This window comes from Panthera pardus, unplaced genomic scaffold (genome assembly GCF_024362965.1).
Source record: "Panthera pardus isolate Hobbes unplaced genomic scaffold, ASM2436296v1 HiC_scaffold_18, whole genome shotgun sequence".
NCBI lineage: Eukaryota > Metazoa > Chordata > Mammalia > Carnivora > Felidae > Panthera > Panthera pardus.
In genome coordinates, this window is record NW_026526743.1 from 16,196,475 (window position 1) to 16,223,939 (window position 27,465).

Sequence of the window (27,465 nt, forward strand, 5' to 3'; positions counted from 1 at the left end):
TTCTGGGGTGGATGCTGACAGAATGGTTCCCTGTTGGTTCCCCACTACTGTCCCTCCCCACTTTACACGGCCTGCCCACAGCAACCAGGAGACTGAGTACGGAGACAGCACGGACCTTGTGGACACTGGGGAAGGATGCAAGTCAGATACACTGGGGATGGGAAGGATGGGTGGTTGGGTGAGAAAGGGTTAGGGCTTAGGTGTGCTGAAGTGTGGGGAGGGGCATTAAATCTTGAATTAGGGGACTGTAACCAACCCACCCTCCCTTCCTCATCCCCTACCCCTGGAGTTTAGCTCACTCAGTGTGGGGCACGTGGTCAACTGTTATTACTATCATTCATTTTTCCACTTAAACTTATACTGAGTGTCTACTTTGTGCTAGTGCTGTGCTGGGTGCCCTGAACACAGTTGAAAGAAGACAAAGCCTGGGCATCATGAGGTTGACAGTCCAGTGGGGAGGGGGGAATGATAAACCCAAACCAGAAACATTTAATATCAGGTCAGATAGTGGTACTTGCAATACAAATATAGTACAAAATAGTGATCCCAAGAAGTGTGTTACTCCACATATAATGGTGGAGATGGTGGTGGCAGGGGGTTCTCCAAAGAATAGAAAAGGACAGCAAGCTGCAGCATGGGCGCTGGGGAAGCAGAGTACTCTCAGAGAATACAGCTGAGCAAAGGTCCAAAGTGGAATAAGCTTTCTTGATGCTTGAGCTGCTGACAAATAATAAAAATGCTGACCAGCTACAACCGCAGGCTCTCCAGACCGTATGCCCCTTTTATTATAGTTATAACTTTACACTATAAACATTAAATGTAAACATGTAAAAATATAAATAACTTAAGTGTGAAAGTCTGATATAAAAGTTACATAATTCAGTAATCATACATATTAGATATTATATAAATAAACATTTTAATATACAATAAATATAATGTGCTATATATTGTAAATATACATTACTATAATAGTAATATGCACATATAAAATTATACAAACCTATATTTATAATCTAATATCTAATAATCTTTTATCAAATATAATTTAAATTATCACATGGTAAAACATACTTTCTTGAGATTCATCCATATTGTAACTTGTGTCAATAAATTATTCCTTCTTATGTGTAAGTAGTATCTCATTGTATGTCCTACAATTTATTGAATTATTCACCCACTACATTTGGGTTGTTTCCAATCTTTTGGCAAGTGAATATAGTTTCTGTCAACATTTGAGTCCATATATAATTTTTCATTTCTCTAGGTTAAATACTGAGGAGCAGAACTGCTGGTTCATAGTATATTGTATATGGTTAATTTTATAAGAACCTGCCAAATTTTTGTCCAGAGTGGATATATCATTTTACCTTCCCAACAGTAACGCATTAAAGTGTCCATTGCTATGCATCCATGACAACTTTTGGTACTATTAAAAAAAAAATTATTTTAAGCCATTCTAAGCGTGTAGTAGTATCTCATCACGGTCTTAATTTGCATTTTCCTAATGACGTTGAGCATCTTTTCATCAGCTTATTTTCACCTGTATCTCATACAACCATGTGGATGAATCTCAAATACATCACAAAATGAAAGATGTCAGACTCAAAAGGATACATACATATGTACATACAGATACCCATATATTTCTGTAACACTGTGGAAAAGGCAAAACTATAGAGACCAGTAACAGATCAAATTAGTGACTGCAAGAGGCTGGAAGTAGGGAGACTGCCTAAAATGGGATAGGAAGGAATGCTGGGGAGTGAAGGAAATGTTCTCTGTCTTGACTGTGGTGTTGATTACATAATTGTCATTTGTCAAAACTCTCAGAATTCTACACTAAAAAGGGTGATTATCCACACCTCAATAAGTCTGACTTTAAAAATATCTCAGTACTATAATATCATAATACATATAAGAGAGAAATAATTGGAATTGACAAAAAAAAAATAACATGTTTCCCTCTGTGAGGTTTGGGCACAGTCATGCAGATGTTGGTCAGATGCTGTGTCCATTTATAAATAGTAATGATATTAACAACAACAGGATACCCTAATTGGTAACCACTAGCCCTGCTCCCTTATTCAGCCCTGATTAAGTCACTTCATTCTCAGTAATTCCATTTTACAGGTGAGGCAATTGAGGCTCAGGGGGAAGGTTTGCTGGACTGGCCCAGAATCCTCAGCAGATCAGTGTCGGCACCAGGATTTGAATCCACATCCACAGCCTTCTCTATTCTGGTTGCATCATGGGAATCCCAGCTGGTGGTCTCCTGGGCCCCTCAGATCCTCCCCAGCCCACTCTGGGTCACTAATTCCCCAGAGGGGCCTATGAGGCTAGGACCTCATCCTCATCCCTTCTCTCTCTTCCAGGTTTCTTGTCCATGTAAACAGTGGGGATGTGGAGAAGCGATGCTGGAGAACTTGGCAGTAGCCACACAGGGGCCTCATGAAGCAATATGGGCAATGGGGAACCAGCATTATGTTAGTGGAGACCAATGGGGAAAAGCAAACTACCAGTATTTAATGGAAGGTTTAATGGAAGGTTCACAGACACTCTTAATAGGTAATGGACATCAGCAGACTTTTTGCTGGTTATTAATGTAGGTACTATAGAGGGGGATAGTGGAGGCTCCAAAACGCAGATGGATAATGTGGAGTTTATGGTGCATTATCAGTCATTGCCCTTACTTGTGTGGAGGGAAGCAGGTTAACGACACCAGTGTTCAGAGAAGGTATTGAGGGCATCACCACATGCTGGGTTGGGGACAGTTACAAACAGTGCTAGATGGGGAAATGGGAGATCATTAGTCACCATTGTTGCAATGGACAAGTAATGAAGGGGGATCACAAAGCATCCTACTAGAAGTGTAGTAAAAGTATCAGAAGATATTATTAATAGTTGGATTAGGTGGGGTATATCACAGCTTCCTATTCTGAAGATTGTAGGAAGTGGTCATCAGTTACTACTTACGTGAAAAGTGGGAATAAATGGGGAATATGGAGATTACTAGGCTTTGTCACAAGTGAAGTGACAGACATCATGCTGGAGGTTAGTTGTGGAGGAGGTAATGACATCTCCAGGACAGTATTTCCTGGAATTAAGGAGGGGTGATAAACGTAGTACTGAGTGAAAGAGGGATAATGGGTGTGCAAATACTGTGCTGCAGTGGGGTAAGAAGTGGGGGGGGGATGTCCTTCAGACACTCTCTTGAGGGGGTCAGCAAACACTGTCATAAATTGAGGCATAATGGTGGGTTGCAAGACATTTAGTGAAGCCCCAGATACAGTACTGAATGAGATAAAGGGGGTTAACAGTGGATCACCTACCATACATTGTTCTAAGACAGGAATAAGAGTATGGTGGATCATCAGATACTGTCAAAGGGTGAGATGAAGGGAGTTAGTGATGGATCAGACATCGATCCAAGGTGGAGTAATGGCACTACCAAATTTGGGTGAGAGGGTTCAGGAGTATTCCCAGCCTTGCCCCCTGACAAGGTTCTGTCCCCATCCCCAACCACAATGCTGTTGTTCACAAAGGCAACAGCACCTTGCACAACCCTATTACTTGCCACTCCCAGTTGTTACCAGTGGACTGACCTAGAGGAAACATTCTGCTCTTTCCAATTTGGCTGCCCAACAGCTGAGTGTTCAGTCAGACCCTCTGCCTGCATTTGAGAGACCACTGCTGCCAGTCTTGGGTCAGACACCTAACTTCCCAGGAAGGTCTGCCCTGCTCTGCTCTCAGCCCCTTCATACTATTAGCTGTGGGCCTGTCGGGACACGAGGAGTGGGTCTATAGGTGAGGGTCTGGGGTGGGGTATTTGGAGCTGCGAATTTCACAATCATGGTAGGAAATCCTGAACACCAAGCATCTACGCGGGATTTCCTGTCTCAGTTTTCCCTTCTTTAAATTGGCTGGCATCAGGCAAAAGGTTTATAATAATGTTTCAGCTTTGGGGAAAGGAGGCAGAGGCCAGGTAAAAACAAGCTGAAAAAGCCTGGTGTTTTAGGCAAGTTGGTTCTCCCCATTGCAGCATCGTATGCTGCAATACAGAAAAGATTAAAGGAAAGTTGTGATGAGCAGGGTCAACACTTCACAGTGTGCATTCATGGAATGCCTGTTGTTGTCAGGCACGGGTCAAGGTTCAAAGTGGTGAATAAAACAGAACATTCTAACATAGGAGCCACAGACAAGTAAAATATACAGGGCATTGTGGCAATAAGTGCTATGGAGAAGGATAAAGGATAGAGGGGAGAGGGTCAAAATTTTAAACCAGGCAGGAAAGCACAGGGAAAGCCTCTGTGAAGAGGTGCCATTAGAAGACATGAAGGAGCTAACCACACAGATATGAGTGCTGTAGATGCAAAGGCCCTGAGGCAGGACCTGAACTGATGTGTTTGAGGCACACGGGGAGAAGGTGCTTGTGGAGTCCATGGCATAAAGATGGGACACAGAGAAGACTTGAACAAATGTTGAGGTGTGTTTTAATATGAGTTTCTAATTTGTTATTATTATAAATGTCAGGGCATTAAGGCAGACAAATAAGCTGGAAGAACTATGACAGCAAAAGGGAGATGGAGATGAAAAGTTGACCAAAATGACCTGAAAATTCTTTTCAGAAGCTTTCCTGAGGGTAGTGGAGGTTCACAAAACACTATGTTGGGAGCTAAATGAGATAATGGCAGTCAGCAGACATTAGTATTTAGCACTAATGCAATTATGTGGGTGTCAGAAGACAATATTCTAGGAACTAATGAGGGTCAAATACACTTTAGTGGTAGAGATGATAAGGGGTGGGGTTACAAGTCATGACGCTAGAGGATAATGGGTCAACATACACTCAGAGGTTTGTGTCTGCATACATAAAGAACTTTTTTACTGAGTTATCTCTTTCTTGATGGAAATACTCAATGGGGGACCAGACACACACAACCATGTTAGATTCAGCAGAAGAATGAGAAAACACCCCAAACGGTGTTAGATAATGTGTTCTGCAGCAAACATCTCACAGAACTCAGGATCTGTCACTATCATATACATTATGTTGTTGTACCATTCAACCTGTTGGTAATCTACCTATTCCACAGTAAACAGGATTATCATCAACATGACTTAATATAACCTCTCCTATGCAGAATCTGGTAACAATGTCCCATCATATTTTTATGAGAAGCCTTCTATCAATCTTCCTAGTATGAACGCTTCAAGGTTTAATGAAGGTGGTGGTAATGTGGGAAGGGCCCCCTTCATTCAGGGCCCTATTCCTTACAATAATGTGAGACACTTTGATGGGGTATTTCTACTTATAATATGCATATTTTTCTGCTAACAAATTTAATGATATACAATCAGACCTGATCTCACTGAGGTTTTCTCACACTGTTCTTCTCAAGTGTGAATACTCTGATGGACATTGAGCACAGATTTCTGGACGAAGCCTTTCCCGCAGACTACACACTTATAGGGTTTGTCTCCAGTGTGTGTTGTCTGATGTTTATTCAAATTTGACCTGTCTGTGAAAGCCTTCCCACACTCAGCACATACATAAGGCTTTTCTCCTGTGTGAATTCGCTGATGCACTTGGAGTTGTGATTTCTTAGTGAAAGATTTGCCACAGTCACTGCATTCATAAGGTTTCTCTCCAGTGTGGATTCTATGATGTATAATCAACTCTGACTTCTGTCTGAAGGTCTTCCCACATTCAGAACAGATGTAGGGCTTTTCTCCTGTATGGGTTTTTTGGTGTTTACTGAGATTTGATCTGCCACTAAAGGCTTTCCCACACACAGCACACACATACGGTTTTTCTCCTGTGTGAATTGGTTGATGCACCAGGAGCTGAGATTTGGACGTGAAGGATTTCCCACAATCACTGCATTCATAAGGTTTCTCTCCAGTATGAATTCTCTGATGAGTAATGAAGTTTGACTTCCGGATGAAAGCTCTACCACACTCACCGCATACATAAGGTTTCTCTCCTGTATGAATTTTCTGATGCACAATAAGTATTGATTTCTGGTTGAAGGCTTTCCCACATTCATGGCATTCATATTGTCTTTCTCCGGTATGAATTTTCTGGTGTATATTGAGGTGTGACTTTTGGGTAAAGGCTTTTCCACAGGTACCACATTCATAAGGTTTTTCTCCAGTATGAATTCTCTGGTGTGTAATCAAATCTGACCTTTGTGTGAAGGCCTTTCCACATTTAGGACATATATAGGACTTCTCCCCTGTATGAGTTTTCTGATGTGTAATGAGATTTGACCTGTTGGTGAATGCCTTCCCACATTTAGCGCACATATAAGGCTTCTCTCCTGTGTGAATTCGTTTATGTACATGGAGTTGTGACTTGGAAGTAAAGGATTTCCCACAGTGGCCACATTTATAAGGTTTCTCTCCAGTATGAATTATTTGATGTGCAATCAAGTGAGCCTTCTGGATAAAGGCTAGTCCACATTTCATGCATACGTAAGATTTTTCTCCTGTATGAATTCTCTGATGCACTGTGAGTGCTGACTTCTGAGTAAAGGCTTTTCCACAATCACTGCATTCATAAGGTTTTTCCCCAGTGTGAATTCTCTGATGTATAATCAGTTCTGACCTGTACGTAAAGGCCTTACCACATTCAGTACATATGGACGATTTCTCTCTAATTTGAACTTTCTTATGTGTAATGAGATTGGAACTATTGTTGAACATCTTCCCATATTCAGTATATATAAAGGGTTTCATTCTTGTGTGAATTCGTTGATGTACCTGGAGTTGTGACTTAGAAATGAAGGACTTCCCACAGTTATTGCATTCATATGGTTTTTCTCCAGTATGGATTCTTCGGTGTGCAATCAAGTGTGTCTTCTGTATGAAGGCCTGTCCACATTCAATACATATATAAGATCTCTCACCTGTGTGAATCTTCTGATGCATCTTGAGCGTGGACTTTTGTGTAAATGCTTTGCCACAATCACTGCATTCATGGTGTCTCTCTCCAGTATGAATTTTCTGGTGTATACTGAGATCAGAGTTGTAAGAGAAGCCTTTTCCACATTCACTGCATTCATAAAGTTTTTCTCCAGTATGAATTCTTTGATGCCTTAAGAGAGAAGATACTTGGAAAAAAGCTTTTCCACATTCACTGCACTTATAGGGCTTCTCTCTAGTATGGGTTCTCTGATGTATAATGAATTCTGGCCTCTTTACAAAAGCTTTCCCACAGTCAATGCACACATAGAGTTTTTCTCCTGTATGAACTTTCATATGTACCCTGAGCTGTGACTTCTGGGTGAAGATCTTTCCAAATTCAGCACATTCGTAAGATTTCTCCCCAGTATGAATTTTTTGATGTTGAGAGGGTGCTTGTTTATAGCTGAGGATATTTCCACATTGATTATGGTCCCATAACTTCTCTCCTGTTGGAGAACACTCAGGGTCAGTAGAGGAAGAAATTTTACCATATTCAGTAATCTTATTCATGTTCTTTGATGCACTGTTTCTATAATGACTGTGTAAATCTAAATTATGCTTCAAAGCGTTTCCAAATGAATCACACTGATGGGCTCTTTTGGGGGAAAGAATGTTTTGGCTCACATGGATTATTTTTCTAATGTCCTTATATTCATAATCCTTCTTTGTAGTCAGTATTTTCTTGATGAAAACAACATCTCTTAAAGATTTGTTTTCTCTTTGCTGATAGCTTTCTGTCTGGTCATCAATCTGCCACAATTCTTCTAGAATGAAATACAACAAAATATCACTTGTAGCATCACCTTCCTTCTCAATGTAGAAAAGAAGCTTTTTCATGAATTCTCTGCTGTGAAGTCTGCAATCTAAACTCTCCTTCACAGAGGAGAATGATGGTTTAGCTGAAAGAGCAGCTAGCAGAGGCTAGAGGGGAGGGTCATATGGATCATCCAAGTTGAACACAGAGAAAAGGGTGAGGGTGACTCATTTGAGGAGGAGGCGGGTAACAGTGGTGATAGGAACATTCTGGGATACAATCAAATGGTTAGAGGAAATAAACTTTGTGAACATAATCCACCATGGACAGAAGTAGAAAAAGTAAGGCAAAACCCAAGCTATATAGCACAGTAACATTTATATAATAATACATACCCCAAGTCACTTTAAATTTTAAAAGAATATGCACGAATTAAAAAATATGTTTCCATCACATAAAACAGTTGCCTACAGTGAGAAGTGAGATGGGTGTGGGGAAAAGAAAGAAATGGGAATAAATCAAAAAACAAAATACAGGAGTCCCTTCCCTTATCGGAACGGGACATGTTCCAAGACACTCACTGGATGTCTGTCTGAATCCTCAGAGGTACCAAACCTGATTTTTTTTCTTATTCAGTGAAGAACGTTTTAGCTTTTCACTTAAAGGAAGCACTTTATGGCTTCTCTTTGGCATACCACAACTGCCACCATTACTACTCTTTTGCTCTGGGGCCGCTGTTAAGTAAAATAAGGGTTACTTGAACAGAAGCACTGCAATATGACAGTCAATCTGACAAACGAGAAGGCTACTAAGTGACTAGTGGTCAGGTAGTATATACAGCGTGGATATGCTGGACAAAGGGATGATTCAACTCGTGGGCAGGATGGAGTGGGATGGCATAAGATTTCACAAGGCTACTCAGAAAGGCACACAATTTAAAGCTTGTAAATTGTTTATTTCTGGAATTTTCCATTTAATATTTTCAGACCATGGCTGACTGTGGGTAATGAAAACCATAAAAAGTGAAACTGCAGTCATAGAGAATCTTTACCCAGACTGATAATGACAGTGTGCCCTGAATGAGGACCACAATTAAACTCAAATTTCATCACGTGAAGTATAGAAATAAAGCAATTACAAAAATCAGGCAATGAGGCAGAGAGACCCCAGTTAGTGTAACGTCAACCAATATTGGAAGGAAATAGCAGAAAAGTACTTCTAAAGGTTAAGTGACAATTACCCCCAAGTCATCAGTTGGGTGAAAGACATGGGGAACAAGGAAGTAAGAAATCTTATGTCAGTGCCTATGGAGAAAATAGGAAGAGAGCCTGGATGGACATAATATTCTGAAGCATCTCATAGTAGAAAAAAAGAAATGATAGAGGACTATGAGAATGGGAGTGTGACATATAGTAAGTTTGAAAGAAAGCAGATCCATGAATGCCTGAATGCATAAAGAATCATAGACAATGGGGAAGACAGAAAGAAAAAAAAAAATCCTTAATGAGGCAGATTAGCATGTGATCCAGACTCCAAAAAGCCAAAGAACATGGTTAGAAATGATGAAAGCATTTAGTTATTTGAGAGGCCAATGTCAAGGGTCCTCAAGCAGTAAATTAGAACAAAAAAATTAGAACCTTCCAAAAGAGTCATCTTAATAGCATTTTAAAGATGCCAGTCTTTTTCAAGACAGCTGAGAGCTCCCCTTTCTCCCACCTCTGGTCATGCACACTCACCTGAACAGCTCTGATGTGGGCTCTCACCCTGCAATGCCCAGGGCTCCTTTCCTTGCTCCAACATGAAAACTTCTGGTTGGGGAACTTCATACCCTGTTTATGAGAAATGATAAAAGACTGGATCCAGCTAATTGTGTTTCAAAATGTAATCAATAGTCTTGTTCAATGAAGTTTTGTTCTTCAGGAATGTAACCATTTATTTCTTGGAACAGAGTAACGTTCAGAATGCCCAAGGGGATAAAGAACCCTAGACAAATCAAAGTCAAAATCATTACATACTTCAGATATCTCACAGCATTCAGCAACTGAGAACAGAAATACTCTCACTGTGGATCTGAGTAACTGTGCTTACCTACTGAAAGCAGGTGACTGTAGGTCTCCAACATCACATCCCGGTACAAGTTTCTCTGAGCAAGGTCTAGATGCTGCCACTCCTCTCTGCTGAAATCTACAGCCACATCCCTGAAGGACACCGATCCCTGTAAGGGAACATTTCCTGTTCAATATGAATAGTTAGCTTTGGGGGATGGAGACTAGGAATACGGAATGTGGGTTTTGTTGTTATTAATTTATTTCCTCTTTCTAAAAACTCACCTCCCATTTCCCTGACATTTTATTATGGAAAATTTTGAACATACAGAAAATTTAAAAGAATTTGTAGAGTGAAAACCTGTTTCCCAACCACTTAGAATCTATCATTAACATTTTGCTCTATTTGTTTTATCATACATTTATCCATCCTTTTATCATCAATCCATCTCATTTTTATGCAGTTCAGAGTAAAGTGTAGATGCCAGTACACTTCATCCTAAATACGTCAGAATGTAAATCGTTTAACTAGAGTATAATGTTTGTTTACCTTTTTTAAGGTAAAATTTTCACACAATGAAATGTACAAATCCACAATGTACCATTTGAAGTTCTGATAAATGCCTACACCTGTGTAGTACAGAAACTTTTAAAAAATGGTATTTCATTCAGGGTGCATATTAAAATATCTAGTTTTACACAATCATTTTGTGGGAGAAAGAAATCTAAGAAAGAATTTCTGCCATTTATTCTATACTACAGTCAGTCAATTACTTATTTTTCAAAACTGAAGAATGAAATAGGCTCTCTCTTAGTCTTCTAGCAAGTGGATGAATGACCTATGATACAGTTTCTGAGCAATTTAGGACCAGCCATTATGCTAGTCCTGAGAACAAAGAAATGGATTATTTATGTTTCTAATCTTCTAGCAACTTAAAAGACCTAAGATTTAAAAGAAGGGAAAAAATAGACACAAGTTCACTTAAGTGTCAAAAAGTAAATCTCTCAAATGGAACAACACACTGAGGACCCAAACACACTGAGGCAGTGAGTTTGTATTAGTTGAATTTAAGTTGAAATATGATAAGTGTAATACAGAATGGGGGGTAAAGGAGGTCACTTCCCAGAGAAGACAGAAGCAAAGGTGAGGAGACAGGAAAATACATGATGAGTTTGGGGAACACCAATAATATATATATATAATGGAGAGAAGTCTGCATGACATGTCAGGAAGGTGGTTATGGAAAAAACAGTTTGATCATAAAACAGGGATTTTTTTTACTTTTAGTAAAGGTGATTAAGGTAATCAGATTTATGTGATTTTTTTTCCATAGAAGCTCCCTATTGCAGGATAACCAAATAAATGATGAAGGAAGTTTCTTACATAACAATTCTAGCAAATAAATGAAGTTGTTAGGGTAGAATTAGAATATCATAATTTTGTAATTCCTAATGAAATAATGAATTTATTCAGTAATCATTAATTTATTCAGTATTCACTAATTCAGTAAACAATTGCTTAACTGTTTCAGGTGAAAGACTGAAGAGATGTTTACAATGATAGACCAGCTAATAACATCTACATTCAACAATCAATTTTAACATCACAAAAAGAGAGATAACCAAATATGTGCTTCCTGACATTATATAGTAATTGATTTCATTATACCATCTATTAAGTATTCTTAACAAAGAAAAAGAAAAATCCAACCTGAATCTCATTCAGCCTCTAAATCTAACAAATCATTCACAGGTAAAGTGAAAGTGAGAGAAACATATTGAACAATATTAAGACTGAAACGTAAGCTAATCCAGAAGGCAGAAAATGACCCCTTTCTTCAAAAAATAAATTATAAGGGCGCCTGGGTGGCTCAGTCAGTTAAGTGCCCAACTCTTGATTTTGGCTCAGGTCATGATCTTGCAGCTCGTGGGCTTGAACTCTGCATCAGGCTGTGCGCTGACAGTACAAAGCCTGCTTGGGATTCTCTCTCTCTCTCTCAAAATACATAAACTTTAATAAATAAATAAATTACAATAGAAAAAATAATAGGAGGGAAGCTTTTCTTTATTAAAAGAAACTTCAGAGTCATACTAACCAAATGCAACTTGAGGACCTTGTTTGGCCCTTCATTAAAACAAACCAACATTGGGGCGCCTGGGTGGCTCAGTTGGTTAAGCATCCGACTTCGGCTCAGGTCATGATCTCATGGTCCGTGAGTTCGAGCCCCACGTCAGGCTCTGTGCTGACAGCTCAGAGTCCAGAGCCTGTTTCAGATTCTGTGTCTCCCTCTCTCTCTGACCCTCCCCCATTCATGCTCTGTCTTTCTCTGTCTCAAAAATAAATAAACATTAAAAAAAATTTAAAAAACAAACAAACAAACCAACATTAATAAGATATTTATGATGGGTTTTATTTTATTTAAAAAAAATTTTTTTTTAATGTTTATTTATTTTTGAGACAGAGAGAGACAGAGCATGAATGGGGGAGGGTCAGAGAGAGAGGGAGACACAGAATCTGAAGCAGGCTCCAGCCTCTGAGCTGTCAGCACAGAGCCCGACGCGGGGCTCAAACTCACGGACCGTGAGATCATGACCTGAGCTGAAGTTGGACGCTTAAGCGACTGAGCCACCCAGGCGCCCCTATGATGGGTTTTAAAAACCTCAAACAATAACCAGGTATTAGATGATATCTAGGAATTACTGTTGTTTTAGATGTGATAAAGGCTTAGTGGTTATGTTAAACAAAAAGAAAGAAAAAAAGAATTCTCATCTCTTAAAAATGCATGTCAAATTATTTACAGATAAGATATGGTGTTTGGGATTTGCTTTAAAATAATCCAGCAGCTGAGGGAGTGGGGGGGGGGGGTGGTTTTAGATGGAATTTAAATGGCAGAATATTGATGACTAATAAAGCTAGGTGGTAGGCACGAGAAATACAAGGGCTCCTGATACTATTCTCTTGACTTTTGTATATGTTTACTTTTTTCATAATAAAATGTTTTTTAAAAACATGATCCTCCATATTTAAAAAATTTCATCTGTAAATGCATAATTGAAGGAATGGCTATTTCTACCTAAAGTCATGAACATTTTAAAAAAGAATTATAGGGGTGCCTGGGTGGCTCAGTCAGTTGGGCGTCCGACTTCAGCTCAGGTCATGATCTCACAGTTCGTGGGTTCAAGCCCCACGTCGGGCTCTGTGGTGACAGCTCAGAGCCTGGAGCCTGCTTCCGATTCTGCGTCTCCCTCTCTCTCTGACCCTCCCCTGCTCATGCTCTGTCTCAAAAATAAATTAAAAAAAAAAAACATTAAAAAAGAATTATATAGACCTGAATACCCACACTTAGCAATTTATAGAAACAGTAGACAGGAAATAATCAATGATATAGAAGAAACAAACAATTGGATCTAACTGAAATTTACAGAATATTCCAACTAACAACAGTGGAGTACACATTCTTTTCAAACACCTACAGAAGAGTGACCAAGACAGACCATAACCTAGGCTGTGAAACAAACTTTAACAAATTTAAAAGAATTAAAATAACACATAGCATCTCTGATCATAATGGAACCAAACCAAAAATCGGTAACAAAGACAACAGAAAAATCTGCAAAGGAATTATATTACAAAGTAGTAACAAAAGCTATCCGGAAAGCCACAAAATATTTGGAAATGAAGTAACACATTTCTAAATAACCTATAAATCACAGAGGAATTCTCAAAAGAAATTTAGAAAATACACAGAACTGAAAGAAAGTGAAAATATATCAAAATCTGTGGGATGCAGATAGAGCAATGCTGAAAGGGAAATTCATAGCACTAAATGTTTACATTAGAAAAGGGGAAACAATTTAGAAAATGGGCAGAGGATCTGAATAGATATTTTTCCAAAGACATATAGAAGGCCAAAAGGTGCTCAACATCACTAATCATCAGGGAAATGTATATTAAAACCATAATGAGATACCTTACACCTGTTAGAACGACTATTATCAAAAAACAAAACAAAACAAAAAATAAGAATTAACAAGTACAGATGAAGATGTGGAGAAAAGGGAACCCTTGTGCACTATAGGTAAAAATGCAAATTGGTGCAGGGGTGCCCGGGTGGCTCAGTCAGTTGGGCGTCCGACTTCAGCTCAGGTCACGATCTCACATTCCGTGAGTTCGAGCCCCACGTCGGGCTCTGGGCTGATGGCTCAGAGCCTGGAGCCTGCTTCTGGTTCTGTGTCTCCCTCTCTCTCTGCCCCTCCCCCGTTCATGCTCTGTTTCTCTCTGTCTCAAAAATAAATAAAAAACGTTGAAAAAAAAATGTTTAAAAAAAAAATTTTTTTTTAAAATGCAAATTGGTGCAACCACTACAGAAAATAGTATGGAGGTTCCTCAAAAACTTAAAACTAGAACTACCATATGATCCAGCAATTTCATGTCTGGATATTTATCCAAAGGAAATGAAAACAAACTCAAAAAGATATATGCATCCCTCCATGTTTACTATAGCGTTATTTATAACAGCCAAGACATGGAAGCAACCTAAGTGTCCACCAGTGGATGAATGGATAAAGAAAATGTGGTATATATATACAATGGAATACCATTTGGCCGTAAAAAAGGAGTCTTGCTATTTGCAACAGCATGGATGGACCTTGAGGATATTATGCTAAGAGAAATAAGTCAGAAAGTAGAACAATTACCGTATGATCTCATTTATATGTGAATCTCAAAATAAAAAAAACCTAAAGTCACATATACACAGGACAGACTGGTAGTTACCAGAGGTGGGGAATGGGTAGTGGGCAAAATGGGTGAAGGCAGTCAAAAGGTAAACTTTCAGTTATAAGATAAATATATCATGGGGCTATAATGTTACAGCATGGTGACTACAGTTAGTAATACTGTAATGTATACTGAATGTTGCTAAGAGTAAATCTTAAAAAATTTTCATCACACAAAAAATTGTAACTATGTACAGTAATGAATGTTAACTAGACTTATTGTGGTGATGATTTCACAACATATAGAAACATATTATGTTATATACCTGAAACTACTATAATATTTTATGTCAAGTATGTATCAATTAAGAAAAAAGGAAAGGGGAAAATTGTTAAATCAAGAAACTAGAAAAAGAAGAGCAAAATAGACTCAAAGCAAGGAGAAGAAAGAAAATAATAAACAGCAGGTATCAATGAAATTAAAAACAAAAATTTTAAAAAACACAAGAAAAATCAATAAAATACAATGCAGTTATTTGAAAAAAATCAATAAAATTGATAAGCTCTGTTGACTGAGCTATTAGACTGGCAAAGATAAAAACAAGATACAAATCACCAATGTCAGTAGCGAAATAAGAAATACTGAGGCACCTGGGTGGCTCAGTCGGTTAAAGATCTGACTCTTGATTTTGGCTGAGGTCATGATCTCGTGGTTTGTGAGATCAAGCCCCAAGTTGGGCTCCATGCTGTCAGCTAGGAGTCTGGTTGGGATTCTCTCTCCCTCTCTCTCTACCCCTCCCCCACTTGTGCACATGCGCATGCTCTGTCTGAAAATAAATAAATACTTAAAAAAAGGAAAAGAAATATTATAGATGCAGCTGCCATTTAAAAGGAAATACAGAGAATAGAAAAATCCTATGCTAATAGATCCAAAAACTTAGAAGAAATATATTACTTCTTCAAAAACCACAAACTAACAAAACGCAACTATTATGGAACAGAAAAGATGATCCTATAATCATGAAATTAAAGTCTTAATTTAAAAGCTCCTGAAAAAAAGAAATCTCCAGGCCCAGAATGCTTTATTAGAGAATTCAACTAAATATTTAAAGAAGAGTTAGCCTTATTTTTACAGTCTTATCCAGAAAACAAAAGAGAACACTTTCCAAATAATTTTGTGGGGCCAGCATTACCTTGATATCAAAATTAGACAAAGATAGTACAAAAAAGAAAACTACAGATCACTATCTTTCATGACCTTACATGCAAACATCCTCAAAAAATATTACCAAATTACAACCAGTAATGAAAAAAAAAGAATCGTGCACCACCACTGTACTATGTTTCGCAATGCCCTTTTAGGATCTATAATTGTTTCAAAATAAATAAAAAGTTTAAAAAAATATATTGAAGAAAGTGTATTCTTAAAACAGAACATTTGGAATAGACAAAAGTGGAAAATCAGTCATGAGACCCACTGCACAATTCATGTGAGAGAATATGAATTTCTTACTTAACTAAACTTAAGACTGGAGTAGTAAGGCTATAGAAGGAATTGATATTAAGAAGATAAAACTGACACCAACTGTGAAGGTGAGAAAAAGGGACTCAAATAAATATTAGTTATTAGTTCAGTCCAATATCAGTTATTAGTTCAGTCCAACTGTAGATTTTGGTGTCACTGATGGATTTAAGGATTGGAGGAGGAGGCTGGGGGAACAAGAAATAATGATTTAAATTTTGTATGTATTGAAATTTAGGTGATAAGACATATACAAGGGTATATACTAAGTAGTTGAATAGAGAGATAGTATGGAGATAAAGATTCAGGAGTTGTATGTACACAGCAGGCCACTGAATTCAGGGGAGGGAATGAGCATAGAGGAAGGACAAGGGAATACAGAAGTATATCTCTCTCTTTGGGAAGTATATCTTAGATACCTGTGGCTTTTAATGACTAAAATTATGTTATTTGAAGCTATCTTTTTTATTTCTTCATTTAATTGTGTTCAGAGATTATAGTCTGCTTCTTTATGATGTGTTGATTATGGGGCTTAAAACACTGTCATTTCTTTGAAAATGTTCCCTATGTACTTGCAAAAATACATGTGCTCTGATTTTTCTCTTTCACACACTGGCATAGTCATACCCTACATACACCAAAACCCCAGCCCCCAAACCCAATATCATCAGAATTAATGGCGAATAAAGAAGATGTTATATTAGTAGCTTTGACTCCTTACCAAAATGAGCTTCTTATAAACAGTTTGTCCAGGAAAAAATCTCCTCATTCAAAGATAATAATAAACATCTCCTGATGTACAAAGATACTATAAGTAAAAAGAATGAGAGAAAAAAAAAGAAGAAATTAAAAGGAACATGCTAGAAATAAATTGTCACATGACAGAAGAAAACACATTCACCATGATTTCAAGGAATTCACTAAAACAAACAAAAAACTACCTAAAATAAATAGGAATCTCAGAGTCCAAGGAAGAAATAATGGAAAAACAGGCTACAGCAAATGGTTATTCAAGTTTTTGAAAAATAAATTGGCAGCACTCTGTAAAGAAGTGAAAAAGAAAAGCAACACAAAAATGGAGGTCTCTCTGAAAGCAATAAAACACCACGTGAAAACACAAAAAGCGACAAGGATAAGATTAAGACAACTGAGCAACGTGAAACTTTTAGAGGAAAATAGAAAAAAATAGAATTTAATAAAAACATCTAATAAACAGAAGAATCCTTGAAGTGGAAACATAGAACTTTTATCATTTTTCACAGTATAAATTTAATAGATATTGTCTAAAACAAGAGAAAAGATTTAGTTCAAGACGTTAATGTGATAAAGATCACACTAAAAGGGCCAACCATACAAAAAAGAAACCAAACCTTCCAAATTACTGAAAGGGACAAAGAAACAAAAGCAAGAATACAAGGTCTAAGGTGAAAGATCTATAAAAGAACTATCTTTATCAAAAGTGTACATAAAATATATCTTTTCTAAATGCTATACAAAAAAAAGTTCACAAGGACTCCGAGGACAGAAAAAGGATGAGCAAAAGTTGTATCTCAAAATGCCAACAGGAAGGAAACGAGCCTCCAAACATATAGGGCTGAATTCTAGGGAAAAAATATTAAACATAACAAGAACGTAATCCAAAATTAATTTCAGATGTCATTACTATCACTACACAAATTTCATAGCATCCAAATTCATTCACAGAAACTACAGATAAATATAGACAAATATATTCATGGTGGGAAACTTAGTATCTCTCAGATACTGTTAGTATCAACAGATACTTAGTATCTCTCAGATCTGTTAGTATCAACAGATAAAGGAAAAAATAAATAAACCACATTTGTAAAACTTCATAACTACATAAGATAGCTTATTGATAAGACAGCAAATTCTGTATCCTGAGACAGTCTTTTCAGGTGCCTATGTAACATTCAGAAATATTGAACATAAAATCTGCCCACACACACGTACGCACTTTACACAAAACTTAACATTCCAAGAAGCAGAATAAAATCAGTGCAAATAAATCTCTCCAAAGCTGCAATCCTAATTTTATTAAAAATAGAATTACTTAGGGAAACTAAAATAACATAAAAACAGGGAGGGGGACAAAACAGAAGAGACTCATGGAGAACAAACTGAGGGTTGCTGGAGAGGTTGTGGGAGGGGGGATGGGCTAAATGGGTAAGGGGCATTAAGGAATCTACTCCTGAAATCATTGTTGCACTATATGCTAACTAATTTGGATGTAAATTTTAAAAAATAAAAAATAAAAAAATAGAATTACTTAAATAAAAATCTTAATATCTAAAAGTGAAAATGTGGAAAACAGTAATTAAAGATTTGGTGAGAAATTTACTATGTTTCTAGAAAATCATCCATTTCATCTAGATTTTTACATTTATTTGCGTGACACAAATTATTTTTCTAAATTATCTCTCAATGCTGTTTTGCTATATATTTTGATATACAGTATTGTTATTATTGTTGTTTTAAATATTTTACTATCTTAACTTCTTTGATTTGGAGTTGACTACTAAATGAGAAAGAAGTGTCGGCTTCACATGTGTCCCTATGATAAGCCCTATTTGGCTACTGTTTTCATGTATTCTTGAATTCAGTTAATTAATACATCTGACTTCTGAATCTATGTTCATAATTTCCAGTTGTTGTTTTTTACTGTCCTTGATTAGTTTGGGCATCAAGTTTAAGGTAGTAAACAAAATAAAACAAATACCACAAACAAGGCTGGAAATATTTTTAGATACCATCTTTACCCAAACTTTGGCATACGGGTCAAATGTAAATCCCCATGAAGTTTACCACCACTTTTAACTGTGTGTTCAATAAACATTTTAATTTCTTGAAAGGCTTCTGAACCATTTGTATCCACCAATTTTGACATTTAGTTTTTGTAAAGCTATATTCCTGTTGTTTATACGATTTTATATAATTTTCATTCACAATTGTTTTCATCTTTTTTTTTTTTACAATGGTTTTAATCTTTGATGAAGCAGTAACTGTCTCCGATGTTTTGTTACACTCTTTAAGTGTATCTTTACTCTCTGTTCTTATCAGCGTGTAGAAGCCACTTATGCTTCTATTAGACATCTTCATCAATTAGTTTTGTTCTCCATGTGACTAATTTCTTCCCTTAACTGTTTTTTACTCCTTATTGTTACTTTATATTTATTGAGTTCTTTTTTTAACTTCTTCAGTTTTAAGCATTACTCATATCTTACGTCTTTTCCCCCCTAAACTTCAAGGATTCCTTAAAAAGGCATTTAAATCTATGATTTGCTCCTCTGTAGTTTAGCTTCACCACCAACTTTCAAATGTAGTTCTTTATTTAACTGAAATTCAACTCAAAGAATTTTCTAAGACACTTTATGGTTTTCCCTTTAAAGAATATTTATGTAGAAAAAAAATGTTCAAAGTTTTCACATATAGGGGTTTCTTTTGCTAGCCTTTTACTTTTTTTAAATTGTGGTAAAATATACATAACAAAATTTACCATTTTAAAATGTATAGTTCAGTGATATTAAGTCTATTCCCAATTCCGTGCAAAAGTCTTTTACTTCTTATTTCTAATTTAATGCTCTTGGTTAGAGAATAAAATCAATATTATAGCAAAGTTTCATATTTTTTATCTGCCAGGATTAGTAAGTTTTTGGAAGTAGCTCATAAAAATGATCAACAGAGAACCAACATCTAAATTTCAGAAAGAGAATAGAGAAATATTTATGTGGGGAGAAGCAGTTTAAGAAGAAATAGAGAAATAGTTTCAACATCGTGCACAAAAATTATTTCTAATCAGTAAGTTTATCCTCAGCCAAAAGATCAATATAGCATGAGGACAGAATAAAAGACAGTTTTTGACATTTCACCTCTCCACTATCATACAGTTGGTCTCTAGATGTGGAGACAATACCCATGTGTTTCTTATTCTTGGCAGAAAGATCAAGATTTGCTTCAGGGTAGTAAGAGAGTGTGGCTGCTTCCTGTGGCCCATCTGCCACTGCCCAGAGGCTCTGGTGACATATCAGAGGTATCTACTCCCAGGATGAATTCTTACCCCCGACATTCTTCCTTCTCACCTCATATGAACTGTCATATTCCTCTGGAACCAGGATCAGGGATTTTTGGGGAGAGGTCTGATTAGCTGACATCGTCATGGTAGGTCTCAAACTTTATTCTCTCAGGAGCCTAAAGCCTGGTAGACATCTGTAAATCCAAGCAGAGCTGCTGGGGGGAGGCAGGCTGGAGTCTGGAGAAAGATCTAACCCAGGGGCTCCCCAGAGACAACAAGAAACCTAGAAGACAATGTCCACATGGTCACATACTCAATATTCATCACATAAACATTTCCTGCCAACACCAAGGCACCAAGGTGAAGTTCCCTGAACTAGACACAGAGAGCAGAGGCTCTCAAACTTTAATGTGGATTCAAAACACTTCGAGGGCTTGTTAAGATACAGTAAAAACCCTCCATCTCACTCCGTTTCTGATTCAATAGGCCTAGGGTAGCAACTTTCTTAGTACAGTCAGACTGCTATAATGAAACACCACAGACTGGGCAGCCTATAAACACCTGAGATTTATTGATCACAGTTCCGGAGGCTGGAAAGTCCAAGATCAGGGCATCAGTGTGGTCACATTTCAGTGAGAGACCTCACTAAAGGTTCACAGCCAGCACCTTCTGTGTGGGATCTATTTTACAAGAGCACTAATCCCATTTATGAGTAGTCCACCTTCGTGACCTAATCAGTCCCCAAAGATCTCACCTCCTTATACGGTATTTCTGGATTTCAACATATAAATTTTGGGGGGACATAAACATTCAGACCATAGCAGGGCCCAAGAATTAGCATTTTGAAGTAGTCCCCAGGTCATGTTGATGTTGCTGGTCCAGAGACCACACTCTGAGAACCACTGCTGTGGAGAATGTAAAGTTTAACAAAACCTGTGATGAGTACTGGTCAATGAGATACGGAGTAATATTCCTTAAGATTTGAACTGCAGCTCTGCTAACTTTCAGCTATGAGAATACGAACAAGTTACTTCCATTTTAGTTTCAAAAATGAGGATGAAAGTACCTATTTCAAGAGTTATAAAATTAAGGGCACCTGGGTGGCTCAGTCAGTTAAGCGTCCGACTCTTGATTTCGGCTCAGGTTATGATCTCATGGTTCATGAGATCGGCTCCGTGTCTGGCTCTGCACTGACAGCATGGAGCCTGCTTGGGATTCTCTCTCTCTCTCCCTCCCTCTCTCTGCCCCTCCTCTGCTCACTTTCTTTCTCTCTCAAAATAAATAAACAAACATTAAAAAAAAAAGGTTATAAAAATTAAATGAGATGATGCTTGTAAAGTATTCAACATCTTCCTGGCACACAAGAGGCATACAATAAATATTGGCAATTACCATTCTCTATTAGATATTAAAACTTAAATATAAAAACAATGTAATCAAAACAGAGAAAACAATACCTCAGACAGTACTGACTTATGTATGTAATAAAAATGGCATTCAACTGAGTGCGCACAGAACATTTATTGTATAAGTGGCACTGATATAATTGACCATCCACCTAGAAAAAAACAAACCAGATTGCCATCACACACTATATATTAGACTGAATTCCAGCAGAACTAAACATTTTAAGTATTTGTATTTAAAAAAATGAAATAAATTTTAGTAGTATATGTTTGTATCAACATTGTGGTGGGGTGGGAGGAATTTTTAGTACACATGTGAGAAAACCCAGATGCTGTAAAAGAAAAAAAACAGATATTTCTGGTTAGATGGCATTTCCTAATTACATGTTAAAACATACTTTAAAAATAAAAATGAAGGGGCGCCTGGGTAGCTCAGTCGGTTGAGCATCTGACTTTGGCTCGGGTCATGATCTCAGGATTGGTGACTTTGAGCCCTGCATGACTCTCTGCTGTCAGCATGAAGCCTGACTTGGATCCTCTGTCCCTGTTCTCTCTGCCCCTCCACTGCTCATGCTCTCTCTCTCTTTTTCTCAAAAATAAATAAAAATTTAAAAGATATGTAAGTAAATAAAAATAAAAATGAAGAAATATATATATATTTTCAAAATGTGAAAATAGATTATCTCTGAATTTAAAAAAAAATCTAGCAATCAATATGGGGAAAAAAAAAAAAAAGCCCCGGAAAAATAAAAACTGAACAGAGGATATGAAAATTCACAGAAAAGGAAATTTAAATGGTAAGTAACCAAAAAGATACCATTTTACTAATAGGAAAATGCATTAGAGCAATTAGATATAATTTCACCTCAGAATAGTAAAAACTTATTTTAAAAAATCCACTGCTGGAAATTGGGAAAATGACCCCTTTTATAAATTATTGGTGACAGCTTGAATTGTTACTGTATCTTTTTAGTTATTAGTCATATTTATTATTAAAAATAAACAACTGATCTTAATAGTAGTTTCAAATATACAAAGCAGAAACTGACAGCAGAAAGGACAAGTGAACATATCACCTCCACGAGTTCACCTTTCTCTGTAATTAGTTAAGCAAACAAGATAAACTGTGAGACTATATATGAAACACAATAGAGGACACACACTGCTTTGATGTAATAGAAATGACATTTATGAAAACTGACCATGAACCAGACCGTAAAGCAATTTTTAAATTCGAGCATTACCCAGAGACATTATTTGAGATAGAGAATGCACTTCTAAATAACTCATGACTGAAAGAAAAAAATAACTAAAACTGAAGAAAAAAACAGTACTTAGATTTGAACAATAAAATGCTACACACCACAGCTTACTAATGCTTAGAAAGCGAGCTCATCACAGCCCTCACAGAGCCCCATAGCTGACGCCACAGATCAGTCACTGACCACAGACTCCCATCACTGAGCCGACAAATCCCACACTCATCTCAAGATCCCCATCATTGAACCAAGAGACTCCTATCATTGCCCTCACAGCAACGGATGCCACAGACCCAGAAACCACCATCATTCACTCCACGGACAACACACCCGTCACGGACCCCCAGAATCCCTAATCACGACCAACCAAATCACCTCAGAGACCTCTCGGAATTAAACTGCGGAGAAGCTACAGACATCATCCGCGAAAAAGCATTCGAGGACCGCTTCCGCTTCCGGTTTGGCCTTCGGCACCTCCTCTCACGGACAGTCGCTATCGCGCATGCTCTGAGTTACCTTGGAAGCCGCATATGCCAATAGCCAACATGGCGTAGTTTCCGTAAGAGACGCTGTCGGGCCGAGAACATGGCCTCGCCTAATGGTGCTTCTGAGCGCGAGCCGCCATCTTTGAGGCGTGTCCATTCCGTACGGCGGAGGAATAGGCCTCCCGCGCGTTTTCTTAGCGCGAGGCGGGGATTGCAACGTAGAATACAGGGGTGGGGCCCTGGTCGAGGTAGGCTTCTGGGAGGAGGGAGGTCTTGGCTATGGTGTATGGTGCTCTGTGTCATATTTAGAAAAGCTAATTTGCCTTCCGGGATAAACCTCTCGGCTGAGAGTTAATTTTCTGCTGGAAGAAACCACCGGGGATGAGGGGAGCAAGGGAGGAAAAATCACCAAGTTATAAGGACAAACGTTTTATATGCTACGGCTGAATCCTGGGAGAAATCGGCGGATGAGGGAAGTCGCGACAGTACAATCTGAATTTTGGAGACACCGTCGGGGAGAATGTGGAGAGGTCAGAGTGGGAGCCCCGTTTCTGGGCGAAACCACCGTTAACATAGATGTCAGAATGGGCAGTCGGCTGCAGGCAGGGTAGTTTAGCCTTTTGTGGGAGAAACCCCTCCGGGGATATAAGGTACTAGTCGGTGTGGTCTAGTTCTCTCCTGAGGGATGCCGCCAGGGCAAGATGGCACTTTCCAAAGGGCTGGTGGAGGGAAATGGAGCCTTCAATCCTCATTAATTTCCATTAGTAGCGACAATTATAAAAATAATAATAGTTTTTAATACCGTCAACGTGTGACAAAAAGCACCTAAGGAAACTGCTATTTTTGTTTATTTGTAAATTAAAATCTAAGAACAACGTCATTATTATGTCAATGAAGCCTAAAGTCCACGGGGGTGCTTATGACTGGGAGGTTGTAGAGACACAATTCCTTTCATCTGGCGAATTCCTAAACATTCTTTAAAACCCAGCTAAATACTGGCTTCTGCCAGGACGTTCTATCTGACAGTGGTAGGAGGTTCTACTGAAAGTCTTTTAGCAGTCGCAGCGGTGGGATAAGCTCTGATGTGGGCATGCTGGGTGTCTTCAGGCTATTTATGCCCCTCTCTGGGCTTTAGCTTCAAAATTGGGCCAGTTACAGGGTTGGACTGTGCTTTCACCAGCTTGTCTTTCTTCTCCCAAAACTGGTTTAAGGAAAAATCTGTGGAAGTCTATTAGTGAACACACATTTTTACCAGAGGCCCAAGAATTACTGTTAATTTTGTTGGTAATATGATTATGTTTACAAGAAGACTTAATCTTTTAGTGATTTATGTGGAAATACTAGCAAAATGTCAGCTTAAAAAACTTCATTGAGCAGGGTAAAAGGATAAAACAAAAATAACAGAATGTTGGTAAATGATGAAAGCAGCTGACAGGTACATGAAGCTCATTATAATGTTCTCATTTCTTTAGTATTTGTGTGAAAATTTCACAGTAAAAATTTAAAAAGGAAATGAATTTAAGAATCATTTACAAGGGCATATTATCAAGAAGAAAGCAGGTGTGTTGATAGTATTAGATTATACAAATTTCAAAGCAAACACTATTAACAGAGATGTTCCATGTTTTAATAAGATGCAGCTACCAAGAGCATACAACACTAATAAAATTTATCTAACAATATAGCTCTGAAATATATACAGCAAAAGCTGGTAAAACAGGGAAATTTTGAGGAACTCACAATCACAATAACTAACATATCTTTCAGAAACAGATCAAATAGAAGAAAAGTAGGTATAAGACTATATTGGGATAACATAACTAATTTGTTTGATGTGTATCTACGTTTTATTTTTATTTTTAACCAGAAAATTACATTTTTTCAAACATACATGGAACAATCATAAAAATTCTCCAAAAAGTAGGCTATAAAAGACATTGTAAAGCCCCCAAACTGATATCACATATGCCGTGTCTCAGACTACATAAAAATGAAGATAGAAACCAACAACAGACAACAGAATATGTAAAATGTTCCAAATGCATGTACATTAAAATACACACATCTGAATAACCCTTGGGTTAAGGACAACATAATATGGGATGTTGGGAACTATTTAGAATGAAGAGGGAAATGATAGTACTATATACATGAAAAATCTAAGGGATGGACCAAAGTGATATCCAGAAGAAAATCTAACCTAAAATTAGGATGCCAGGAGGACTGAAAACATTAATTAAGCTTTAATTCCATCACATTCTACTAAAGTCCTATTAAATACTCCCAAAGAGGGGCACCTGGGTGGATCATTCAGTTAAGCCTCTGACTCTTGATGAAGGAAGGCTCAGATCATGATCTTGTGGTTCGTGGGATTGGATCCCACTGGGCTCCACACTAACAGTGCGGAGCCTGCTTGGGATTCTCTACCTCTTTGCCCCTCCCCTGCTCACACGCTTGCTCTCCCCCCCCCCCCCTTAAAATAAATAAATAAACTTTAAAAAAATACTCCCAAAGAAATTGGGAAGGAGTAATCAATGTGATAAGCAGATGTTAATAAAACAAATAGGAAAAAAACCCTACTAGAGATAATAAAACCATGAGCTGGTTGTCTGTAAAAGAGTGAAGTCATTTTTAAGAAAGATGAAAAAAAAAATAGAGAAGATACACACAAACAACATTAGGAAGAAAGGGGGACATTCCTATAGAGAAAGAATTTGAAAGTCAGAATTCTATGGTTATTTTGAGTAATGACTTTGAAAGCCTTACTGAAATACAAAGCTTTCTAAAAAAAGCATAGAGGAAGAAATTGCCATATGAAGGGAAGCTGGTCAGGCCAAAAACCATAAAGAAAATGGTTTTGGCACCATATGAAAAAATCAACCCTAGAAGGATTAATGATTCAAATGTCAAAACATAATTTTAATAAAACTGTTAGTAAAAAATATCAGCAAATATTTTTTAGACCTTATGGTAATAGATTTCTTAAACAGAACACAAAAGAAATATGAGAGTAATAAATTTGACTATCTTAAAATCAGTACTTCTGTTCCTCAAATGACAGTAAAGAGAATGAAAAGATAAGTTATAAACTGGGACAGATAGAATACAAGCCTATAGGAGACTGGTAGCAGGAACAACTCCAAATCATTTAGTAAAGCGTAACAAGGGGCACCTGACTGGCTCAGTCGGTGGAGCATACGACATTTGATCTTGGGGTTGTGCGTTCGAGCCTCCCGTTGGGTGTGGAGATTACTTAAAAATAAAATCTTAAAAAAAAGTAAAGCATAACAAACCCAATACATATACAGCAAAAGATACAAAGAGGCATTTCATAGAAGAGGAAACTTATGTAGCCAATACTATGAATATTATAAAACATGAATATTATATGAATCATGTGAGCGTCTAGGGAGTGTCCAGAAAGAACGAACCACAGATACAAAGACTTTTAGGAATATCAAAGAATCCAGTGCAGTGGGAGTAGAGTGAGCCAGGATAAAAATGATAAGGAGATGAGGTCAAAGAGGTGATGAGGGAGCCAGGTTGCAGACCTTGAAGACCATTCTAAGAATGTCAGTTTTGGGGGGCACCTGGGTGGCTCAGTTGGTTAAGCGTCCAACTTCAGCTCAGGTCATGATCTCACAATTTGTGAGTTCTAACCCTGCGTCAGGTTCTGTGCTCAGAGCCTGGAGCCTGCTTCAGATTCTGTGTCTCCCTCTCTCTCTGCCCCATCCCCACTCGTGCTCTGTCTCTCTCTGTCTTAAAAATAAATAAATAAATTTTTAAAAGAACATCAGGGTTTTTTTTAATGTTTATTTATTTTTGACAGAGAGAGAGAGAAAGAGAGAGTGAGCATCCAAGCAGGGGAGGGCAGAGAGAGAGGGAGACACAGAATCTGAAGTAGGCTCCAGATTAGCTGCTCCTGTTAGCACAGAGCCTGACATGGGGTTTGAACTCATGAACTATGAGATCATGACCTGAGCTGAAGTCAGACACTTAACCAACTAAGCTACCCAGGCACCCCCAAAAACATCAGTTTTTACTGTGAATGAGACCCATAGAGGATTTTGAAAAGAGGAGTGACATCATTTAATTAACTTTTTAACAGGATCCCTTTTGCTGCTTTTTATGAGTTGAGGGGAAGAAGACAAGGGAAAAAGCAAGAAGATCAGTTGGGAAGATTCTGCAGTAGCCCAGATTGCCTACTGCTACTTCTACCTCCACTGTGCACAGGTACCACAGCTTGTTTTGCTAACAAAGATATGGGATATAG

At 37.7% G+C, this 27,465-nt stretch overlaps 1 protein-coding gene and 1 long non-coding RNA gene across 7 annotated transcripts; one reads left to right on the top strand and one right to left on the bottom strand.

Annotated features, from left to right (window-relative positions):
• Positions 1 to 755: 755 nt before the first annotated feature.
• On the bottom strand, positions 756 to 23,170 carry LOC109256555 (zinc finger protein 585A). Of its 6 annotated transcripts, XM_053906325.1 has the most exons (6): positions 21,139 to 21,300; positions 20,110 to 20,325; positions 16,731 to 16,817; positions 9,812 to 9,938; positions 9,460 to 9,552; positions 756 to 7,733 (listed from the first exon to the last, which is right to left on the bottom strand). In XM_053906325.1, exons 3-6 carry the CDS (start codon positions 16,776 to 16,778, stop codon positions 5,398 to 5,400), a joined length of 2,604 nt encoding a protein of 867 aa, XP_053762300.1. In that variant the 5' UTR covers positions 16,779 to 16,817; positions 20,110 to 20,325; positions 21,139 to 21,300; the 3' UTR covers positions 756 to 5,397. The 6 variants fall into 6 exon arrangements, with proteins under 6 accessions (XP_053762300.1, XP_019287490.1, XP_019287491.1 ...); XM_019431945.2 differs by lacking the exons at positions 16,731 to 16,817; positions 21,139 to 21,300 and adding an exon at positions 23,083 to 23,170; XM_019431946.2 differs by lacking the exons at positions 16,731 to 16,817; positions 21,139 to 21,300 and adding an exon at positions 23,092 to 23,142.
• Positions 2,457 to 11,664, top strand: LOC128778076 (uncharacterized). The gene is made up of 2 exons (XR_008423472.1): positions 2,457 to 2,568; positions 11,301 to 11,664. It is a non-coding gene; the product is annotated as an uncharacterized LOC128778076 (long non-coding RNA).
• Positions 23,171 to 27,465: the final 4,295 nt, after the last annotated feature.